At 51.8% G+C, this 20,444-nt stretch overlaps 7 protein-coding genes across 7 annotated transcripts; 3 read left to right on the top strand and 4 right to left on the bottom strand.

Annotated features, from left to right (window-relative positions):
- Window positions 1-32: 32 nt before the first annotated feature.
- On the bottom strand, window positions 33-5,245 carry AUEXF2481DRAFT_35996 (uncharacterized protein). Its single transcript, XM_013491948.1, has 3 exons — window positions 4,687-5,245; window positions 782-4,345; window positions 33-731 (listed from the first exon to the last, which is right to left on the bottom strand). Exons 1-3 carry the CDS (start codon window positions 5,122-5,124, stop codon window positions 120-122), a joined length of 4,614 nt encoding a protein of 1,537 aa, XP_013347402.1. The 5' UTR covers window positions 5,125-5,245; the 3' UTR covers window positions 33-119.
- AUEXF2481DRAFT_35997 (uncharacterized protein) lies at window positions 5,116-8,158 on the top strand. Its single transcript, XM_013491949.1, has 2 exons — window positions 5,116-5,214; window positions 5,448-8,158. The coding sequence occupies exon 2, from the start codon at window positions 5,481-5,483 to the stop codon at window positions 8,019-8,021; it is 2,541 nt and encodes an 846-aa protein (XP_013347403.1). The 5' UTR covers window positions 5,116-5,214; window positions 5,448-5,480; the 3' UTR covers window positions 8,022-8,158.
- A 640-nt stretch (window positions 8,159-8,798) lies between these two features.
- AUEXF2481DRAFT_370858 (uncharacterized protein) lies at window positions 8,799-10,280 on the bottom strand. Its single transcript, XM_013492192.1, has 2 exons — window positions 9,770-10,280; window positions 8,799-9,584 (listed from the first exon to the last, which is right to left on the bottom strand). Exons 1-2 carry the CDS (start codon window positions 10,043-10,045, stop codon window positions 8,844-8,846), a joined length of 1,017 nt encoding a protein of 338 aa, XP_013347646.1. The 5' UTR covers window positions 10,046-10,280; the 3' UTR covers window positions 8,799-8,843.
- Window positions 10,281-10,858: 578 nt separating this feature from the next.
- On the top strand, window positions 10,859-13,233 carry AUEXF2481DRAFT_370814 (uncharacterized protein). Its single transcript, XM_013492193.1, has 3 exons — window positions 10,859-11,413; window positions 11,471-12,796; window positions 12,857-13,233. The coding sequence occupies exons 1-3, from the start codon at window positions 11,101-11,103 to the stop codon at window positions 13,093-13,095; spliced, it is 1,878 nt and encodes a 625-aa protein (XP_013347647.1). The 5' UTR covers window positions 10,859-11,100; the 3' UTR covers window positions 13,096-13,233.
- An 803-nt stretch (window positions 13,234-14,036) lies between these two features.
- Window positions 14,037-16,601, bottom strand: AUEXF2481DRAFT_36002 (uncharacterized protein). Its single transcript, XM_013491950.1, has 6 exons — window positions 16,214-16,601; window positions 15,368-16,160; window positions 14,913-15,213; window positions 14,692-14,766; window positions 14,524-14,635; window positions 14,037-14,466 (listed from the first exon to the last, which is right to left on the bottom strand). Exons 1-6 carry the CDS (start codon window positions 16,311-16,313, stop codon window positions 14,180-14,182), a joined length of 1,668 nt encoding a protein of 555 aa, XP_013347404.1. The 5' UTR covers window positions 16,314-16,601; the 3' UTR covers window positions 14,037-14,179.
- Window positions 16,602-17,584: 983 nt separating this feature from the next.
- Window positions 17,585-18,574, top strand: AUEXF2481DRAFT_370973 (uncharacterized protein). The gene has a single exon (XM_013492194.1). The coding sequence runs from the start codon at window positions 17,724-17,726 to the stop codon at window positions 18,429-18,431; it is 708 nt and encodes a 235-aa protein (XP_013347648.1). The 5' UTR covers window positions 17,585-17,723; the 3' UTR covers window positions 18,432-18,574.
- Window positions 17,937-20,000, bottom strand: AUEXF2481DRAFT_371000 (uncharacterized protein). The gene is made up of 3 exons (XM_013492195.1): window positions 18,806-20,000; window positions 18,648-18,756; window positions 17,937-18,564 (listed from the first exon to the last, which is right to left on the bottom strand). The coding sequence occupies exons 1-3, from the start codon at window positions 19,610-19,612 to the stop codon at window positions 18,428-18,430; spliced, it is 1,053 nt and encodes a 350-aa protein (XP_013347649.1). The 5' UTR covers window positions 19,613-20,000; the 3' UTR covers window positions 17,937-18,427.
- Window positions 20,001-20,444: the final 444 nt, after the last annotated feature.

Here is a 20,444-nt window from a genome sequence, read left to right on the forward strand (position 1 = left end):
TGGGTTGCCATTGGAGGCTGGTATCGTGTATTCGGGATCGTAGTTGCGGTAATTTGGTATATTAACGCGACGGAAGGTGTTGAAGTGGGCTGGGTAATAGTACAAGGGTCAGCATAGGTTCAGAGCACTTCTTCTTCTTCAGTTGATCGAGGAGGAACTGCAGCACGCAGGGGACCAATGAGGACGAGATCGCCGTCACTGTCTCCTGTGAGATCGACGAATCCCTCGTTTGATCCCGAGACGCCATATTGCTGCATGTTCATTTGTGCCTCTCTAGCCTTTCTGCCATTGGATACTGTTGGAGTCAAGGACAGAGAGTTTTTGACTTTGCGCACAGCAGAGCCAGGTGTGACGGGAGCTGCACGCTTCTTTTTCTTGGGCGTTGAGGCCGCTTTCTTCTTGGGTGTTGAGACTGGAGTCTTGGTCTTCTTTGGACTCTTGCGTGGCTTCGTGGGGGTTCGTTTCAAGAGAAGTTCCTTACCAGATGTTTTGACCAGCTTCGACGCTGTCTGTCTTTGATCGGGGATGTGTAGCTCTGTCGGATCAACAACATCTTCGACCTCTTCCGCTGCAACACTCTCTTCGTCACTGTCGTCCTGGAAGTCGGTGTCATTTTCTTCGTCCAACTGCGCCCTCTTGGATACACGGGCAGATGAGCCTTCATCGTTGTCTTTAGGTCCCTCGACAGCGTTTGGGCCCTCTTGGTTAATACCATCACCGTAGTCCACAGTCTAGAACACGTTAGCAGGCAGTTAGTCAAGAGGAGAAGGGTGTACGTTACTGCTTTGGCTCGGCGACCGCGTCCGAATGCCTGTTCAGCAGCGGCTGCTTCAGCTGCGGCGATTCTTTCACGCTCCTTGAGAATCTTGTCCCACACATCACGATCAGGAGCGACCTCAGTTGCTTCCGGTCCTTCGATGGCCGTGTCTTCCAGCTCGTTATTGGCCCAGACTCTGGCGAACGAGAAGGTGGACTCTGCAGACTTGTCTTCGCCGGCCTTGGTGTGCTCGACGTGACTAACTTCGAGCAACCTATCAATTGCAGCCGCATCGTATTTGATGTCCTTCTCGCCATCGTCATCGAACAGCTCCTTGGTACCATGGCGAAGAATACCTTCGAGATCACGGTCGGTAGCATCATCCGCATCCATCTGCTCGATCAAAACGTGATCTAGAGCCATCTTGCGTCTTCCATAAGACATGATCTTCTCTTCGGCACTGGCACGAGTGACAATCTGGAAACACAAAACCTTCTTCTTTTGACCGATACGATGAGCTCGACTCAGTGCTTGAATGTCTTGATGGGGGTTGAAGTCAGGATCCAGGATGATGACAGTGTCTGCTGTGGCCAAGTTGATGCCAACGCCACCAGCGCGAGTAGAGAGCAGGAAAGCGAACAACTGAGAGTCAGGCGCATTGAACTCGTCGATACGCTTCTGCTTTTCCAAACTGCTGATGGTGCCATCAAGGCGTTGGCATCTCATCTCTAGACCATCAAGGAAGTCTTCCACCATTGTAAGCATGTCAAGGAACTGACTAAATATTAGTACACGATGGCCGCGCTCCTTGAGCTTAGGAAGAAGAGTCTCGAGCAGTTGTAGCTTTCCACTAGCATCGACCAGGTTACGGTGGCTGACAGCCTGCGACACATTTCTTTCTTCGATCTCGGTGCTGTAGACGAACGGATGGCACAGGCACTTGCGCAGCTGCATGAGGATGTTGTTCAAGCTGGCACGTTCTGTGGGTCTGAGCTCTTTTGCTCCTTGGAAGATGGCACGCATGAGATCAGGATTCTTGGCAAGGATGGTCTTGTACAGCTTCTTTTGGACGGTCGACATGGAGACAGGTACAATTACCTGAGCCATTGGTGGAAGGAAAGTCAAGACTTGAGCCTTGGTGCGACGCAAGAAGAAAGGTCGAATGATACCGTGGAGCTCCTGGATTTTGGCTTGGTCAAGTTCTTGGAACCTTTCTTCTAGCTGACTAGCATCAAACGTGTCGTCAAGGAATTGCAATAGGTTGAACAATTCACGTGCACTGTTTTGCAAAGGTGTACCTGTCATAAGGACCTTGAAGGGAGCCTTAAGGGATGCCAGTGCAGAATAGAGCTGTGACTTGTCGCTCTTGAGACGTTGTCCTTCGTCTACAATGAGTGCTTGCCAGGAAATGGATCTGAAGAACTTGCGGGCGCTGTCATCTGCTGCGCAGTCATAGGACGTGACCACAATATGACATCTTAGCTCTCTGCTGTCACGGGCGAAGAGCTCGTAGCGGTAGGTGAGATCGCGGGCTTCCTTGCTTCCAAAGTAGGCAACGACTCTCAAAGAAGGAGCCCATTGCTTGACCTCGCGACGCCAATTGGCGCAAGTCGAGTTGGGCACGACAACCAAGAACGGGAAGCAGTTCCAATCTGAAACCAAGGTGGCAAGGAAGGAGATGATCTGGATAGTCTTTCCAAGACCCATCTCATCAGCCAAGATAGCGTTCTTGTGCGTGTACCACTTGTAGTAGAGCCAATTGAGGCCTTCCATCTGGTAGTTCATGAGCTCTCCTCCTGAGATGTTGCTGGGCTGCTTCTTCTTTTCAAGCTTGGCCGCGAAGTCGAGCGATCTTGCCTTTTCCAAGCGAATCTTGAGTTGCTGTGGCTTCGGTTGCTTCACGAATCTGCCAAGTACCCAGTCGTTGTAGGCGACAAAGAAGTCGGTCCAGCGATCAACATCATCAGGTGTAGGAGGCTTCTCCCAGACCACATCTTCGTAGCCGAGGCCTTTGTACTTGACCAAGGCTGTGTCGACTTCGCGGATGCGTGCTTTGTCAACCTCTTCGGTCGAGATATCGACGATACTCGTGTACTTGACGTCTAGCACAATGTCAATGCGAAGATAGTCTTCGGGTATCGCATCCTCGGTCCGCATCTTCGGTCGACGTGCCTCATCACGTTTGGCGAACGCCTTTCGCATTGCGCCAGCAGTAACGCCCCAGATCCATGGGCCGGGCATCCATGCAGCTTGGAAATATGATTTGCCCTCCCAGCGCACAAGATAGGCCTTCTCGTCAGCTGGGATCCTGTCACAGCCGAAGCTCGGGTCGTAGTTGTCTTCGTCGATCGGCTTCCAAGCAACGAGAGATCCAACTTTGCCTGGGCAGTCGAGGCACTCCTTGCATCTCCAGTCTTGGCTGTACTCTTGCAGTCTTTGAGCCGCCACGTCTTCGCTATCGATGTCCATCATACTGTCCGATTTTGGCGGCAGATGCTCAAAGTGGAAGCCTCTGTGGCAGGTAGTACAGCGGAACATGACATTGTCAGAGCTGTTAATAAGGTTCTCGGGGACTGAGCAGACGGGGTCATCGCCGTTGTTCTCCTCGCGGTCCTTTTGCTCCTGCTGAGGAGACTTGCGCTCCCTGAAGGGAACACATGAAGAGCCGTGAGCCTTGCAGTCGGAGCATCTGCCGTGGTCAGGAGCTGTAGGGTCCTTCTTCATGGGGAAAGCAACACAGCGACGACACTGGAGAACAAAGTCATTCTTACCAACTTTGGAGACCAGATGCTCTCGAGATGCACGGTGGCCGATACAGCTCTTGTGGTAGGCGTAGACACAGCCTTGACAGTAGATCAGGGGGGCAAAGTTAGTGCCGTTCTGACATGAGTCGCAATGTTGGATGTGGCGAGCACGGAAAGGATCAGATCGTGGCAGGTCCTTGAAAGACTCCCGGGCACCAACAGGCTTCGGTAGAGCGACAGAACGTGGTTCCGACTCTGATCTATAGATGTCGTTAACACCTGGATCCTGCATGTCACCCTGATGACGAGTTGAGCGGCCAGACTGGCGAACACCCTGTCCAGATGGTCGTGAAGTGCGGGACCTGGAGTTGTCTTGCTGTGCATCGTCTTCATCGACATCTGCGTAATTGATGGGGTTGCTCTGCGATCTGAGAGAGCGCTTGCGTTTCCTGCTGGGTAGGACGTCGGACTGCAGGACAAAGCCGCCATCTTCATCGTCTGATTCGGCTTGAGAAGCTGACTTGAGGCGGCGTGACGATCTCCTGGAGCTGACATCTACAGGCACGACTCTTCCGGAGCGACGAGGTGCAGGACCATCGGAGTCGTCGCTATCGTAGCGTCTGGCATTGCGTGAAATTCTTGAGCGTGAGGGATAGTCTTCTTGATCCAGATAGTCGAGGGCTTCGGCAGTGTTGACGTAGCCGGACTTGTTTGGTCTCGGGCGCGGTATTTGCTCGACCTCGCTGTCTTCTTCGGCGTAGTTGTTGCCCTCCTGAGCGTTGTCTGTGTGTTCCTGTAGAGCGTCTCGACCGTTGTCGTATTCTAACAGATCGTTGAAGGAGACCTTGCGGGAAGGACCATTTAGCTTGATACGAAGAGGCATCTTGGAGCGAGTGATGGGTGGTAACAAGTAGCTGTCGTGACAGAGGAAGCTCTTGAATCAACTTGAGATCAAGGGAGGTGAGGAGGAGGGAGGTGAAGAGGAAGGTGGTGAAGAGAAAGGAGGTGAAGAGGAAGGAGGTAAAGGTGGAGGTGGAGGTGGATGCTAAGGCTAGGTAGACCGTAGAAGCTCTATAGGTCGATGAGAGTGAATAGGCACAGTGAATACAATAGAACCGCGTGGTGTGTGAAGACCGTGGCGGTATATTGTAGGAATAGGATGGGGGTGAAAGCGCCTGTGCTTACCTGCTCCGTGTGTCTGTCGACGAATTCGACATTGTAATTTACATCTTCATTCTTCGCAATCTCTTTCAACACACGGCGGACGATGCTGCCTCCATATGTACAGTCCGTATAGGCATCTCTATCGAAGCTTGGGTCCTGGACGATGACAACTTGAACATTCTGGTCTGGACTTCCAATGGTAGTGGGCGGAGGAATTGTAGGTCGTGTGTCAGCAACAGGATCAGCATCTGATTCAGCTATTCCTTGGATGATGGCATCGATGTCCAAGTCGTCCACATCGTCTGCTCCAGTAGTCGTTTCGGTTGCGACAGCCGGAGTGTTGATTGAGGCGAAGGTCCGAGGAGCAGGGACGTATCGGGCCGGGGCGGGGGCGGGGTTCGTGCTTCGCGTCTTCCATTGAGAGAGGTCGACATTCAGCTCATCTTCGGAATCAGACATGGTTGATTAATCACACATTCGCATACACGCCGTGGGAGAAGAAGGCGCGCTGTCCAGGTGGGGAAAATCAAAGGGAAATGTGTTGTATATGTAAGTCTTTTATACACGGTGCGCCAGGAAGAAAGCAAGTCCAGCGCCGATAGAGAAGCAGAATAGTTGCAAAGACGGAAGTCGCGACACAGTGCAGCAGTCTTGAAGACGCGACGGAGATGCGTACCGGAGACGCGACTGTCAACTGCTCACCGAGCTTGGACCCTGCAACGCTCTCCATCTCTGTACTTTCTGGGGTTTTTTGTTTTCTAGACTGAATTATTTCTTGCCAGTCCAAATATCGCCACCAATCACTCAATTCTGGAATGCTCGTCGCCGCTTTTGCGCAAGCGCGTACTCCTAGGCTCTATCTACAATGTCGTCATAAGTCAAACCTGTCAGCCATCAATCGCTCTCTCGACCATTCCATCCGCAGAGACCGCCGCAAAGCTCTCGATGATCTGAACAAAGTAAGAGATGAGCGTGGAGGAAATTTCCCATGGCTAGACCGTTCGGAAAATCGCTCAGACGACCGCAAGCCCAACACGTACGATGATCGCAGGTCAAACACCTACAATGACCGCAAGTCCAACGATCGCGACGATCGCGACGATCGCAGATCTAACAGTTATAATGACCGCCGCGATGGAGCTGCTTCAAGAGGAAGAGACTTTGCTGCTTCTGGAAGAGGCAGAGACCAAGCCGATACTCCGAGAGGAAGAGACTTTGCTGCTTCCGGCAGAGGAAGAGATCAAGCCGATGCTCCGAGAGGAAGGGACTTTGCCGGTGCTGGAAAAGGCAGAGGCTACTCCGATACTCCAAGAGGAAGAGACTATGCTGGTTCTGGAAGAGATACAGAGGTCCGAGATCGAGGCTTCAAGAAACGAGATGATGGCAACCACTTGAAGAAGGATGCTTCTTGGAGGGATGACATCCACATCACTCCCGAAGCCGATCAAGCGGGAGCCTTTGCCATCCGCAAGTCCAACAAACTTCCTACCCATACAGATTTGACCGATGACCAAAAGCGGGATGTCTTGAAAGTGCCGTTCGATCAGAAATCGCATTTTACCCCCGAGAACTGGAATCGTCTAATGGCTGCTCTCAAGGAGGCCGAAGATAAATATATCAACGCTCTGCCGAAACGTCCCTCCACTCTACCCACCTTCGCAAAAGACAAGTCAAGTCTCGAGATCAAGCAAGAACTCAAAAAGACTGTCAAAGCAGATCTTGCAAAGATTGAGCCAACTCTGAGACGTGAGCGACAAGAGTGGTTGCGCGTTCTGCAACATGCCGGTGACGCTATCAAAAACGCAAAGGCAAAGTATATATTCATTCCTGGTCGCCGATGGTTCGAGGAGGGCGATCCGCAGAGTGCCATGAAGGCCACTGTCTATCCCATCCAGCCACCAGCGAACCCGGAGCAAGGTGCTGACTGGAATGCTGCGCTCCGTGATATCTCTGTCCTAAATCAGGATATGCGCGGAGACTTTATCAAAAATATGGTCAACAGGCATGCCGAAGCTATCATCAGTGGCAAGGACGTGCAAGACGAGGAAGTTTATCTCGATAAAGTTGGCTCCTCCAAGCTAAGCAGACAAGAGAAGGAGCTGCAGAAGGAGAAGGATGCAAAGATGGATCAGTTCGCTTTCAAGGAAGATAAAGAGAGGAGAAGACTGGAAGAAGAAAGTCGTCTCGACGACAACCAACTCTTTACTTCTGTAAGAAAGAACAGAGAGACGAACAACGACAACAAAAACAAGTACAAGGAGATTCAGGAGCCAAGAGACAGAAGAGACAGAACAGATGAAGACAGAGACAGCCGTTCATCGCCACGCTCCTCCCGCGACAACAGAGATATAGACGACTACGTCTCTATCCCCTACACAACAGCAGCCTCGGAATTCCTCTACGGCTACAACACCGTCATCGCGGCTCTCAGAGCCAAACGCCGCACAATCTACATGCTCTACATCCACAAACGCGCTGCAAGCAGTCCCAAAGCGAAAAAGGACATGATGACCCTGTGCAAACACGCAAAACTCCCCTATAAAGAAGTCGACGACCACTTCCTTCCCAAAATGGATAAAATGGCCCAAGGTCGCCCTCACAATGGTGTCATTCTGGAAGCCTCTCCTATCCCAATTTTACCCACAAAATCGCTGGGTAAAATGGGCGTCACATATGTCAGCATCCCCATCGTACTCGCGGAACAAAGCGCCGAGGAAGTGGCTATAAGAGGTAGGCCCTCATCCATACCCTTCCACTACACCCACACTTGGAGAAATCCCCTCGTGTTGCTCCTCGACGGTATCCTCGATCCCGGAAACCTCGGCAACATCCTTCGCACAGCACACTTTTACGGCGTAGACGCAGTAGCCATCTGCACAAACACCTGCGCCCCTGTAAACCTCCCCATCGTTCAGAAAGCAGCTTCTGGTGCCGCTGAAGCTTTGACTATCCTTTCCATCCCCACACCTGCAAACTTCATCACTCTGTGCAGGAAGAACAATTGGTTGGTGCATGCAGCTGTGGCTCCTGGTGCTGCATCTGCTACGACTGGAAAGAAGAGTTATGTTACTTCGAATATGATCTCGCCGCTGTCGAGGGGTCCTAGTATCCTCATGATTGGAGCCGAGGGAGAAGGATTACGTGCCAATCTGGCCACAAAAGCCGATGCCAATGTCGGTATCAAGGGATCCAAACCTCCTGCTCTTGAGTTGGACGTCGGAGTCGACAGTTTGAATGTCGGATCTAGTGTTGCGGTTCTGTTGGAGGCATTCATGAGGAAACCTGACAACTTGGATGCTGTACCGGATAGAACGATTCCTGAAGGCACCGGTGACATCGTGGCCAAGATATTGTAGCACGATAGATTTGACATCTGAGCGCTAGGTAGCATGTGTTTTGGATTACTTCTTGTACATTTTTGTCGATGCCTATTTTTCTCTCCTTCTCTACATTGTATTATAACGTCTTTTCTGCATCTACTGCCATCCCAACAATGAATTGTTACTGTATAATCACATTTTCAGTATAATCGGTCGTGCAACGAATTAGTCTCGTGATACAGATGACTGTGGCTTGGAAATGATGTCGCGCTTTTCCCAACCCGCTGGAGCGACCTCGCAGCAAGAGGCTTGCATGTGATGGTTCGACCTGCATGACTGCTGCACTCCATCTGCACATCAGCCGGCATCTCAACCACTGCGGCAATATTACAAAATCACCTTGCACAGCCATTGTACCCAGCACGCGCGTACGAGTTGCACCTCAGCATCATGTCGTCTCGACCACATTTTTCATTTCAATGACGACAACCCGGAGGGATGAGAGAAAAGTAACCGTAGTGTAGAAAACAGCAAAGTTTTGAGAGTGGGTATATCTATAAAACGTTCTTTGCAACAAGGAAGAAAAAACAGTAAACCATGTACGGAAAGGCGAGACATTCTCTTTGCTCAATCCATCGTTCCGAAAGCTCTAGAACTCAATGTGTCTTTGCGCCCGCCATATGCTTGTTCTGTCCGAGCAAAATAACGCCATTGTTGGGAGATCGTCGCCCACACGAGAAGAGCCACCGAGTAATTTTCCCGGGATAATAAGAAAGTTGTAATAAAGAAAAAGGCCCATGGGCCAGGGGATATCAAGTAACAGAATTGAAGGAAGAAAGGGGGAAAGCAGAAAGGCATCTACAGCTTCAATGCACGCTCGAAGACGTTGAGATCAAAAGCAGAATTTCTGAAGTCGTCAGATCCCGGTTCGGGGCTCCATTTTTGACGTGTGGGCTCGATGTCGTCTTCGGCAACTTCGTCCTGATGAGATTTTAGAGAATGCATTTCATCGATGCCACTGTCGCTGCGAGAGACGTGTGAGATGCGAGACTCGTAGCTAGGCGTGCGGGCAAGACGATCGTTGCAAGCCACGAAGCGGGCGGTAAAGAAGCCTTTGACACCATTGCTGAGCCAGATGATCTCGTCGTGCTTGATGGAAGTAATGTCGATAATGCCGGCGTGGCAGATGCCTTGGTCAATAGCCCAGCGACGAGTGGTTCCTTGCTGACCTCCACAGTCTCTATGCGGAGTCATCCATTTACCGTCGCGATAGAAGTAAGGAGTCGTAATGGATCCATCCATGACCTGATTGTCGCGGTTGAACAAGATGACCTCCTTGGCGTCCTGGTATGACTGGATAGATGCGCACTGCCTGGCATAGTTGTACATTGTGCGGTAGTGAGTCTTGTCGCGGGTGAACGTGGTAGTCCTAGTAGGCAGAACATCCAGTACAGCTTTGAAGATGGGCGTTTGAGAGGCCGCTTCCTGGCTTGACTTGCCCAGATCCAGTGTGGTCGGGAAGAGAAGTGGTTGCTTCATGGCCATGATTGGCTCAACCCCGATTTCCATTTTCCCGTTGTGACGCAAGCATACTCGAACCTGTGAGACATTGTCAGCCTGGGTGTTTCATTGTACAAAACACGACTTTCTTGTTGTGACGAGCTCTTTGAAGTTGTCGCGTGCCTGTGGCGCATGCGCATCTTTGTTCGCAGAGTCATGCCATGACGCACGTCGAGTGGGATTTGTGGTGAAGGTGAAATAAAAACAGTGGACAAATCACATACCTTGAATGGACATTTGTTGCCAGTCTTCTTCTTGTGTTCGGCAACGGCAGTTTGGATACGATTGAACAGATCAACGGGTCCTTTCAGCCTCTTGTTGGTGTCGTACCAGCCCAGATGATCGGCGGCAGTGACCAGACGCTCGTAGTGATACTTGATGAGATACGCAGCCTTCGAGTCCGGACAACACACGGGATTTTGCGCGTTGCGCTTCATCGAGCCATCGTAGCGCATTGACGTGAAGACATATTGATCTTCTAGTGGGATTTCATCCAACATGTCTGATTGATGTCAAGTGGTGGTGATCCAGGACGTCTGGGGTGGGGGAGGTCGTGAACAATTTTTTTGGCGGGTGGAAGACGGTTCAGGCTAATATTCAAAATCAAAGAGACATTATGGTTTGTAGTGTGGAAGTGAAGGCGGGGCGAGATGTGGGATGTCCAGAAAGGTTAAGGAAAGAAAAGTCGGGGTATCAACAAGAGGTGAGGGCCATTTGCACGGGAGAAGGCGGAAGAATCGAGCAAGTCGAAGTTAGGATGAAAGAGAGGAGTCGAGGGATGGTCGAGTTTCAGGTGGAGGAAATGGCAAGGTTTTGAGAGTCCAGAGTCGAGTGTGGGCGTTGAGAAAGAAGGTCCCCGCGTGGTTCTTGGTTGCTCGTAGGCCGCTCTTGCCGAGTTCGCAACAATGGCCGCAATCTAACAAGCACATCCAACAAAAAGGCGCTTATTCGGCTTATGACACGGCGAGAGATTACGTCGCTGCCTTTGATGACGATACAATATTGCAGCATTGATTATCGAGTATTCTACTGTGAGACGAAGCAACCGCGTCGTACCAAGGCGAATATGTCAAGGGAGCGTGAAACCAATGGGTCTGGGCACCAAGAGTCAAGAATTCGCGGCTTTTTTTGCTTTCACGCTGGCGAGCGCCTTTCACATCGCGCTGCATGAATTGAGAACAGCCGGGTCTGGTGCGTACAAAGTACCTGGGCAATTGCAGAGTTCCAGCCTCTTGCTGAATGAGGCGCAGACTGTACCACCATCGCATCAAGGATCTCGTGGAGAAATACTTCAGCCAGGCAATGAAAGTATGCGATGAGCGAGAAAGGTGGTGTCGCAGCTCTGTAGTAGAATTGTTCCATCCATGTCGCGCGTCACGGAAGTTTGAGGAAGAGGGCGGAGGAAGCAGCCCGGTGTTGCCAAGACGCGGAGCGCGAAGATGATGATTGAAGCGTCTTTTGCGTCACCGTCTGCTTTTTTGTCCACCTCGCTTTCGCCCATAGCTGTTGCTTCTATTCAGCCTGTAATACTAGGACATAGCCACACACGCACAAGATGGCTTCAACAATTCCCGCTGCCAACGCTGCCTCGCAGCCCAGCTTCGTCAAGCTCGAACCGTCATCGTCATTATGGGATCGCATCACAGGCTGGGCCTCTGAGCACAAGGCTGCTGTCTACACCATTGCTGGTATCACTCTGGTTGCCACCGGTGCTGGAATCTACTACTACACATCCGAGTCTGCTCCTCCCACACCGCAAGATCTTGAAGCTGCTGCCGAGAAGAAGAAGGCCCGCAAGGAGAACAAGAAGGCCAAGAAGAACGCACAGAAGGAGCAGAAGTCTGCTTCGCCCGAACCAAAGGTCCAAGGTATGTGTCACTAGATATGTGCGACATGGTCGGCCAAATGCTGACCAAGACATCCAGAGAAGTCACAAACCGCGTCAGTACAGAGCGAGGATGACGTGCCCGAGGTGACAGATTCCATGGTCGCAAGCTTGTCGGAAGAGACCAAGAAGGACTACGCTGCTAAGCTCAAGGCTGCTGGTAACAAGGCATATGGATCAAAGGACTACAACCGCGCAATCGAGCTGTACGGCCAAGCTCTGCTGTGCAAGGCCGACCCCGTCTTCTACTCGAACCGTGCCGCCTGCTGGAACGCCATGTCCAACTGGGAGCGCGTTATTGAGGACACCACAGCTGCCGTCAACCTCGATCCCGAATACGTCAAGGCCCTCAATCGCCGCGCAAATGCCTACGAGCAAACAGACAAGTACAGCGAGGCTCTCCTCGACTTCACGGCCAGCTGCATCATCGACGCCTTCCGTAACACCCAAGCCGCCGAGGCAGTCGAGCGTCTGCTCCGAAAGGTGGCCGAACAGAAGGCCAAGGCCATCATGGAGAAGAAGCAGCGCCGTCTGCCGAGCGCCACCTTCATCACCAACTACCTCCAGAGCTTCCGCGACAGACCCCTTCCCGAATCCATTTCCGAGAGTGCCGATTTGTCCGAGAAGAGCGGAAAGTGGTGGTTGCGCAAGGGTCTGTTGGCCATGGAGAAGAAGACGGGTGAGGGTTACAACGAGGCTGCTGATGCCTTTGATGCGGCCATCGAAGCTGGCGACCTCGGCGACAACGAGGCCTTTGCATACAACATGCGCGGTACCTTCAAGTACCTGCGTGGTGAGACCGACGCCATCGAAGACCTGAACAAGAGCATTGAATTGGACGTCGCCCTTACTCAGAGCTACGTCAAGCGTGCAAGCATGCACCTCGAGGCCGGCCGTCGCGAGGAAGCGGCACAGGACTTCGAGGACGCCATCAGCCAAAACGACAAGGACCCTGATGTTTACTACCACCGCGCACAGCTCAACTTCATCCTCGGCGATTTCGGTGAGGCAGCCAAAGACTACCAGAAGTCCATCGACCTCGACTCCGCTTTCATCTTCTCTCACATCCAGCTTGGTGTTACTCAATACAAGATGGGCAGCATCGCCTCGTCCATGGCCACTTTCCGCCGCTGCATCAAGAACTTCGAGACAGTGCCTGATGTCTACAACTACTACGGTGAGCTGTTGCTCGACCAGCAAAAGTACCAGGAGGCCATCACAAAGTTCGAGACGGCCGTCGAGTTGGAGCAGAAGGAGCGCGTCACTGGTATGAACGTCCTTCCCTTGATCAACAAGGCTTTGGCTCTCTTCCAGTGGAAGCAAGACTTTACGACTGCCCAAGAGCTGTGCGAGAAGGCTTTGATCAGTAAGCTACACCCTCCTTCCCCTTCGAGGTATTGAGTGCCATACTAATATCAACCCACAGTCGACCCTGAATGCGATATCGCCGTTGCCACCATGGCCCAGCTTCTCCTCCAGCAAGGCAAGGTCCCCGAGGCTCTCGAGTACTTTGAAAAGGCCGCCGAGCTCTCCCGCACGGAGGGCGAGATCGTCAACGCCCTTTCATACGCCGAGGCCACTCGCACCCAGCTCGAAGTCCAGGAGAAGTACCCCCAGCTCGCCAGCAGATTGAACGGCATGCCGGCTTCACCCGCCATGCGATAAGCGATCATCGCAGGCAAAGAAGAAAGACGAAAAAGATATCCTCACGAAGGATAAGTCGATCGAGGATGAAACACACACACAAACGAAAGGGAGAAATCTTGAGGCTCTCCAGCAAGCAAAAAGTTGAAGTTGGAAGTCCTCGGACTGTGGTTTGTCCAGCGAGGAAGAGCGATTCGCGAAAAAGGGTGTTTTAGTATATTTTGTTTTTTCCCCCCCCCCCCCCCCCATTCCTCCCTTCTCGCACTGCTCATCTCCTCCCAAATCCACTATGTACATTATATTCTATTACTTTTCTCTGTCATAGGTTTCGTTTTTCCAAACAGCAAGTGCCATGCCAAAAGTAGGATGTGGCTGTGACGTATATTTTTCCGGTCGAAGTCGAACTCGCTGTGCTCCTCACCCTGTCTGTATCTTCGCATAGTCGGTCTCGCATCTAAAACCCATCGGGTATGCCGTGCAATGAATCCTATAACAAAGCTCTTTACTCTAATGGCGTTGTTATATGTATCCATAGTCTGTTTGCCGACCATGTTACTTAGCCGGCCGGCTACATATCGAGTTTTGTTTCTGCTTGGAAACCCCCGACGCTCACTGAGCAAGCTGCTGAGCATCACTTAGGAGCCTTTGGAGATGTTTGGACGAGGAAAAACGTGTTGGGTCCATTAGAAAGAGAACGGTACAATATTAGAGTAGTCAGTAAGATATCGCTCCCTCATGCATAGAAGAGGAGCCACAAAAGATGCGGCAGTTGACAAAGCAGGAGCGTTTTCAGCCTCACCGCACGTCAGTGAATCTTGTATTGATAAACAGCACGACTCGCGACCAATGAACGATCAGACAATTATAGCAAGAGCGTTGTGTCTCGTCCCCTGGAAAGCCAGGAAGGCGGAAATCAATCGTCAATCTTGTTTAGATTGAGAAGTTGACAAGGAAGAAGTAGTCAAGGTAAAAAAGTAACATTGTCCCGACAGCGAATCTAGCTCGCCAATTGCCAGGACCTCAGAAAGTGGTATCTAAACATAAGAAAAGGAGAAAAAAAACATCATCGTCCCCAAAATCCATGACCCATCATGGATACCCACATCTAAACCTTCTCATTCTGCGATCCACCAGAACTAGATCCATATCCATGCTCCAGTCTCTCAATCTGTTCACCATCATTCTTACCACCAGTCTTGCCGTACTTTGGCTCGACCAGCGAGCTTCTGCGACGAGCACCGGCAGCGGCTTCGGTGTCCATGTAGTTGATGAGTAATTCTCCCTTTTTGCCGTAGCGGTTGGGGGTTTCGCGGGCGACTTTGACCACGTTGAAGATGGAGGTGGTCTTGTGGAAGATTTCGTCCATTTCTTCGAGGGAGCGGAGGCGTGTTTCTGTAAGGGATTTGTAAGCATAACGCCAATGAAAACGATGTCTTGTTGATGGCTTACCAGGGTAGAAGAAGTAGACGCAGGGAACGATAAAGGCGTTGATGACCGCGAAAATGATGTAGGTTTGGTAGCCGATGGTTTGGAAGGCAACTGGGGTAATCATGACGACCATCTGGCAATACTCATTAGTATAATTCATGACACTGAAACAATCCGGGTTGGACTTACAAAGTTGAAGATCCAGTTAGCAGAGGTAGCCAGAGCATTGGCAGGGGCGCGAATGCGAAGAGGGACGATCTCGGCCTGGAAAAGTTGACATGTTAGCATTCGTCTGATATGGGGTACGCCACAAAGCCCTAAGACATCAAATTCAAGCCCATAGCATTGCATGAGCATTGTCTCAGATGCCTGGAGCTCTCGACTCGTGGTTTCTGTGTTTGTTTACTTACCGGATACAACCAAGTCATACCAAGCCAACCGATGGCGAAGAAGGTGTTGAAGACGAACAGGAATACGGCAGCAGTGATACCGAGACCGCTCGATGTTCTAGAAGTGGTTCCAGCAAGAATAGCCATAGAAGCAGCCTGACCTGCAGCACCGAATAACATGAGTTGACGACGTCCAAACTTCTCAATAGTGAAGACAGCGATCCAAGAAGCGGCGAAATACTCGGTACCGTTGGCGGCAGCTAAAATGCGCGAGAGGAAAGGCGAAAGACCAATGCTAGTCTCATAGATGTTGGCAGCATAACTGAAAGATGCAATTAGCAAGACCTCATCAAAGAATGAAATACGGTACATGTCCAGAGCATCAGCTCGTGATTCGGGCTGGACAAGAACAAAGCAGCGTCCTGGACCCAAGCTCGCAAGCTGGCGCACTGAACCTGTACCTTTAAATCACTTACTATGTAATGAGGTTGATTCCGCTGATCTGCTGAAACATTTGATTGACGTAGGCGAGGACGACACGGTGGAAGTTGCGGTCTTCATCCATAGTGAAGAGATCCCTGAAGCCTCCTTGTTGCATGACCATCGCAGAGTCTTTGATCGCGGTAAATTCGGCGATAATGTAGGTATCATCGGGGGTCCTGTCGTTCAACGCGCAGAGAACATTCATAGCCTCATCTTCCTTGCCCTTCATGACAAGCCATCTGGGTGACTCTGGAAGACCCATGACAAAGACCAGAATAATCAAAGCAAATAGAATCTGCAGAGCAATGGGGAATCTCCACGAGATTGTCGATGGCTCGAGGAAAGAGAACCCGAAGTCGATCCAATAGGAAAGCATAACACCGCCGGTAATCAAAGCACCCTCGATCATGACCATCTGACCGCGACGGTGTGATTTGGAACACTCGCTTTGCCAGGAAGGAACCGTTGACGTGTTCATGCCGTTACCAAGTCCTGTGATGATTCTACCGGCGATTAAGTGGCCGAGAGAGAAAGCAGAAGTTTGTAATGTGGCACCGATGACCATGATGGCAGAACCCAAGAAGATAGTCTTACGACGTCCAAGCCAGTCACCGATCCAGATCGTAGCAAGGGCTCCGACAAAACATCCCAGGTTGTAACAAGCGATCGAGATACCTTGAACCGTCGAAGTGTATGCTCTAGAGATGCCCATAGGAGGATTTTCGACATCGATTTCGGGGAAGGTATTGACAAAGGACTTGAGCGTAAGCAGGCCGCCCATGACACCTTGTGGTCGGTCAGAATACTTGTTTGCCCTTTGGTTAAGGGTCGCCGCTTACCTTGATCATAACCAAACAGCAAGAAATCGAGACCGGCAATGACACCGACCGCGATATTCAGCTTGGTGCCTGTGAGGCCATAGTACTTCTTGCCAAACATGCTGGGCGAGATATATGTTCGCTCAGTTCGTTGAAATGTCAATTGGAGTGGCAGAAGAAGGAGGAGATGAGATCAGCGGAGAAAAGTAGGGTGCAGCAAGTCGGAATATATGGCAACCGGTACCCATCGCAAGCATGGTAAGAGGTACCCACAGTGCAACATTGAAAGTTTGAACATCAACTTGGCAACCCATATTCTCCGCTCTCTTGCTCCCCACGAGATGCAAAACCCGACCGTGCCTTCTCAGTCTAGGGAAACAGCAACGGCCGTCGGAGAGCACCAAAAGGTCCATGCCGCACGCAGACAGACTACTGACGTACAACGATGCCGGGCAAAAAGGCGTCTCCCCGGCCACACCCACATCATCTCCAGATTGTGAAGCTTGGAGCGCTACGGTTTTCCCGATCTGGTAGGTCTCCGACGAAGGATCAACCCGAAGAACGGGGGTGGCTTTTCTCCACAAAGTGTTGTTTGGTGCTCAAAGTTGCTTCTTGCTTGTTGTTGTTTATGCACTTCTTCAACAGTTGAGCTGCAAAGCCCTGCATGTTCTGCACCTTTCTCCACAGGCACTGGTCATGGCAAGATTCACCAAGAACTCACCCAGCCCTCAGGAATTCTTGTTGATGTTCATCGATATCGTTGTTGCACCGGAAGGAAATAAGGATTTTGACTAGCGCGAGGGACGGTGAATCTAATTTTACGCCCACGCTGACGTGGGTGGCCGTCGATAAAGCGATGTCCTCGCGATTCCTAGCATCTTGAAATGCTATCTTGAGGTCTCGTGCTCTGACATAGTCGACTCCACAGCATAACTACGCAAGAGTCAGATGGTAGTGGGGCATCCCAAGGGGAAGTTGGCCAACCCCCGGTCCATCTTCGTAAATGACTCCACCACTCCTGATTTCTGCAACCTCCACCAGTCAGGCGGCCTGTGTAGGGCGTGGGTGGACGCTGCCGACGGCCGGCCACATCGCGGTGATACTTTGCTGCTGAATAAGTGGCGTAGGCGAACTGCGGGCGCTCCGCATTACCTTGACTCACACTTTGCCGGTGTGTTTTGCCGGTGCGCGCGTGCGTACGAACGAACGTCTTCTCGTCTTGGGGTTTTCGCTCTTTCCAGCACTGATCGATGAGGTCGGAGGGGACGCCGGTATCCGCACAAAATTGCGGATTGACATGACTCCAGCGAAGCGTCGCGTCCTCATAGCAATAAATTGTATCGACTGTAGATCAAAGCAACTGTGACCGCTGGTTTCATCGGGTAATCCAAGCATCTGTATGCCGTACTCTTGGACAGTTGAAATCTTGCAGATCCTCCACGGGGCGACAAAGACCACGTGCGGACTTCCAGATGAAGGTAACCGGCTTCCACGGAGTTGAAATAGGTCGTTTGAACCTGTCTCGTCGCAGATGTACTTGTTCGTAGAAGCTCAAAGCTTATATCCACTCGGTTGTTCTTTGGAGCCAAGTCATCCTGTAGTTGTCTCGGGAGAGTCTGCTCTTGGAAGAATTCTGGAAGCGATCAAGCGAGCCGCTCGTCGAGAGGTCTGCTACGAGGATAATCGAACCGAGCAGCACTGCGGTGGAAGAGAATGGATGTCTTGCACCGTCTATCGATGTCAATCTGGGGTTGACAGGTGCGGAAAGGACGGTCGCAGTCTTGGAGACTTGGTCAGCGGATGGCGAAGACTGGCGTGTCTCACAGATGGAGGCACCATACCTGCGGGTTCACTGTGGATTGATGCAGAAAAAGAACACGGATTACTGCGCACGTCACACCATTGGAGATTTTCGAGAGGATCATTCGATTTGTGGAAGCTAACGCTCGTGAAAAGCGACCTTTTATCTCTCTCTAGCTACGCTGAATCGCTTCTAGGCATCTCTGCCGGCGAAGTTGTGAGATCAAGCACCATCAGCGGTGTGTGTGTCTGTATGTTTTGCGAGGCGCTTACCAGGCCGAGACAGCAGCAGGAGCGCTGTTCCAGTCACCGCCAGCGTCAGCGGCAACAGCAGGGAGGTCGGCCATCCAGTCGCCCTCAGGAGCGAATTCAGCAGCACCAGCACCAGCGGTGTAGTCGACGGCTGATGAATCACCATCGGCGGCAGCAGCACCATTAGGGTCGGGGCAACGACCAGCGCCGTGGCCGAAGTTGTTGCAGAGACGGCACTGGACCTTCGACCAGTTCTTGGGCTCGGTGCAGTCCTTGGAGAAATGACCTGTAAGCTCGCAGTTGCGACAGGTAATGTTGTCCTGTTGTTGTGGTCAGCAAATCTCCCTCTCTCTCCAAGATGACATCAGTAGACTGACCAGGTTGATAGGCTCTGAGCACTCACGGCTAGAGTGACCGGTCTTGTCACAATTGCGGCACTTCACGACGCGCTCGTTGACACAGTCCGAGGATCTGTGGCCTTCCTCCCAACAGTTGTGGCAGACTTGGGCAGGCTGTAAAAGTTAGTTACATTTTCAAATTTGATAAACAGAAGATACATACCTTGGTGGGACAATCTCTAGCCATATGGCCGAGTCCTGAGCAGTGCTTACATTCCACGTCGCCGCCGCCGCGAACAGCGCGAGGCTCGGGACAGTCACGGACGTAGTGACCGTCGGCACTGCAGTTGGAGCAGGTGACCTTCGGCTTCTCAACGACCTGAGGTTCCTGAGTGCAGTTCTTGTTGATATGGCCGACTTGCTCGCAATTGCGGCAGTACGGCTTCAAGTTGTCAACAGAAAAGCCGGCGTCTTGAAGGCGTTCGAGGTTCTCTTGGGGGGTTTTGGGCCAGCCCTCGGCAAGAATGGCACGGCGAGGCTTGGAGGTCTTTTGGAACGAGATTTGGTAAGTCTTGTCAGGGTTGCCTTGAAGATCGACGTTGGTGTGGACCTTCGAGGAGACGGTCTGCTCCTTGGCAATCAAGTAGTAGACAAAACCAGTCTCGCGGAAACACTCCTCGAGCTGAACGAGAGTCAGCTCTGGAGCGACCTTGCAGTACACCCAGAAGGCTTGGATGAAATCATCGACGTCGTCGTTGGTATCAGCATTGACAAGCTTGTCCCAAGCCTCGTCGGCGTCGGCTGGGGTGGGCAAGTTGTCGGGATAGATGTTCATTCTCTCCTCGCAGCTGGCGGCGGAATGACCGGTGCCCGAGCACCTCTTGCACACAGCCAGGGGGCATCCAGAAGAACGATGTCCTTCATCACCGCAAGAGCGGCAGGTTCCAGTGAAGGCGCGCTCGACGGCAGGGTTGGGGCAGTCAGCCTTGTTGTGTCCAGTCTCGCCACAGTTGAAACACTCTCCGCTCATCTGGCGAGGCTCAGGGCACTCGCGGGAGAAGTGTCCAGATTGACCGCAGCTGTATGTGTGTCAGAAAAGAACAAGGTGGAATGGAAGTAGTTGAAATGAAGAAGTGAAACTCACCTGCGGCATGCATCGCCATCGGCGCCACCTTCGTGCTTTGAGAACTGGTCTGCCTCAATGCCTGCGAAACCAGTGTCGGGAACAGCGTTGTCCTCAACCCAGCCAGCAGTGGCTTGAGCAGCGGAGTCATCGACCCAGGCAGCTGACATGGTGTTAGTGATGAGTCTTGGGTGGAGTGATGTTGGTCAGGTATGAGTAGATGGATGGTTGGAGGTTGATGGACGAAAGTCAAACGAGGTTGAATGACGAAGGAGAGAGGTCAAGCGCCGAAGCGATTGAAAGGTAAGAGATGAGTGATGCGAGACGAAAGATGAGAGGTGGAAGAAGGCAAGTGATGATCAAGAGATGGGTTGGGAAAAGGCGCAGCTGTTGATGCGCATTGTTTTGTGCGCGTTGTGAGCAGCGCGCTGGAGTGACTTACATGGAGCCGCGTCCCAAGACATGATGATGGAACGTGAGTTGCGTTGACGAAAGAATAGAGGTGGATGAGAGAGGGCGCGCACGTCGAGGGTCGAAGTGCGGTGGAGTGGTTGGAAGGTGGGAGGGAGGACTGGTTGAGAGGGAAGACCTTGAGTAAGCGCTGACTGGTGAAATCCAGTGGGCCTTTTTCAGTCGTGCGGGGCGACGACGACGACGACTAAGCGGAAGGAAGCACACGGTCAGTTAACAAAGGCGTCGGCGTAAGTAGGTCGAGATGGGAAGGGAAGAACGAGCTGAC

Source organism: Aureobasidium subglaciale, assembly GCF_000721755.1.
Source record: "Aureobasidium subglaciale EXF-2481 unplaced genomic scaffold scaffold_2, whole genome shotgun sequence".
Taxonomy (NCBI): domain Eukaryota; kingdom Fungi; phylum Ascomycota; class Dothideomycetes; order Dothideales; family Saccotheciaceae; genus Aureobasidium; species Aureobasidium subglaciale.

Coding starts and splice junctions, on each gene's coding strand:
- AUEXF2481DRAFT_35996 (XM_013491948.1), bottom strand. CDS start 5,124: ATGTCTGATTCCGAAGATGAGCTGAATGTCGACCTCTCTCAATGGAAG. Junction 4,346..4,686: donor TCGACAGACACACGGAGCAG/GTAAGCACAGGC, acceptor CCTTCCCGCAAG/GTCTCCTTCAACGATCTGTT. Junction 732..781: donor GCGGTCGCCGAGCCAAAGCA/GTAACGTACACC, acceptor AACGTGTTCTAG/ACTGTGGACTACGGTGATGG.
- AUEXF2481DRAFT_370858 (XM_013492192.1), bottom strand. CDS start 10,045: ATGTTGGATGAAATCCCACTAGAAGATCAATATGTCTTCACGTCAATG. Junction 9,585..9,769: donor GCAACAAATGTCCATTCAAG/GTATGTGATTTG, acceptor AATGTCTCACAG/GTTCGAGTATGCTTGCGTCA.
- AUEXF2481DRAFT_36002 (XM_013491950.1), bottom strand. CDS start 16,313: ATGTTTGGCAAGAAGTACTATGGCCTCACAGGCACCAAGCTGAATATC. Junction 14,767..14,912: donor GTATGACTTGGTTGTATCCG/GTAAGTAAACAA, acceptor CAACTTTTCCAG/GCCGAGATCGTCCCTCTTCG. Junction 14,636..14,691: donor CTAACTGGATCTTCAACTTT/GTAAGTCCAACC, acceptor GAGTATTGCCAG/ATGGTCGTCATGATTACCCC.
- AUEXF2481DRAFT_35997 (XM_013491949.1), top strand. CDS start 5,481: ATGCTCGTCGCCGCTTTTGCGCAAGCGCGTACTCCTAGGCTCTATCTA.
- AUEXF2481DRAFT_370814 (XM_013492193.1), top strand. CDS start 11,101: ATGGCTTCAACAATTCCCGCTGCCAACGCTGCCTCGCAGCCCAGCTTC. Junction 11,414..11,470: donor GCCCGAACCAAAGGTCCAAG/GTATGTGTCACT, acceptor CAAGACATCCAG/AGAAGTCACAAACCGCGTCA. Junction 12,797..12,856: donor GTGCGAGAAGGCTTTGATCA/GTAAGCTACACC, acceptor ATCAACCCACAG/TCGACCCTGAATGCGATATC.
- AUEXF2481DRAFT_370973 (XM_013492194.1), top strand. CDS start 17,724: ATGTACTTGTTCGTAGAAGCTCAAAGCTTATATCCACTCGGTTGTTCT.
- AUEXF2481DRAFT_371000 (XM_013492195.1), bottom strand. CDS start 19,612: ATGAGCGGAGAGTGTTTCAACTGTGGCGAGACTGGACACAACAAGGCT. Junction 18,757..18,805: donor CTAGAGATTGTCCCACCAAG/GTATGTATCTTC, acceptor TAACTTTTACAG/CCTGCCCAAGTCTGCCACAA. Junction 18,565..18,647: donor CAAGACCGGTCACTCTAGCC/GTGAGTGCTCAG, acceptor CCACAACAACAG/GACAACATTACCTGTCGCAA.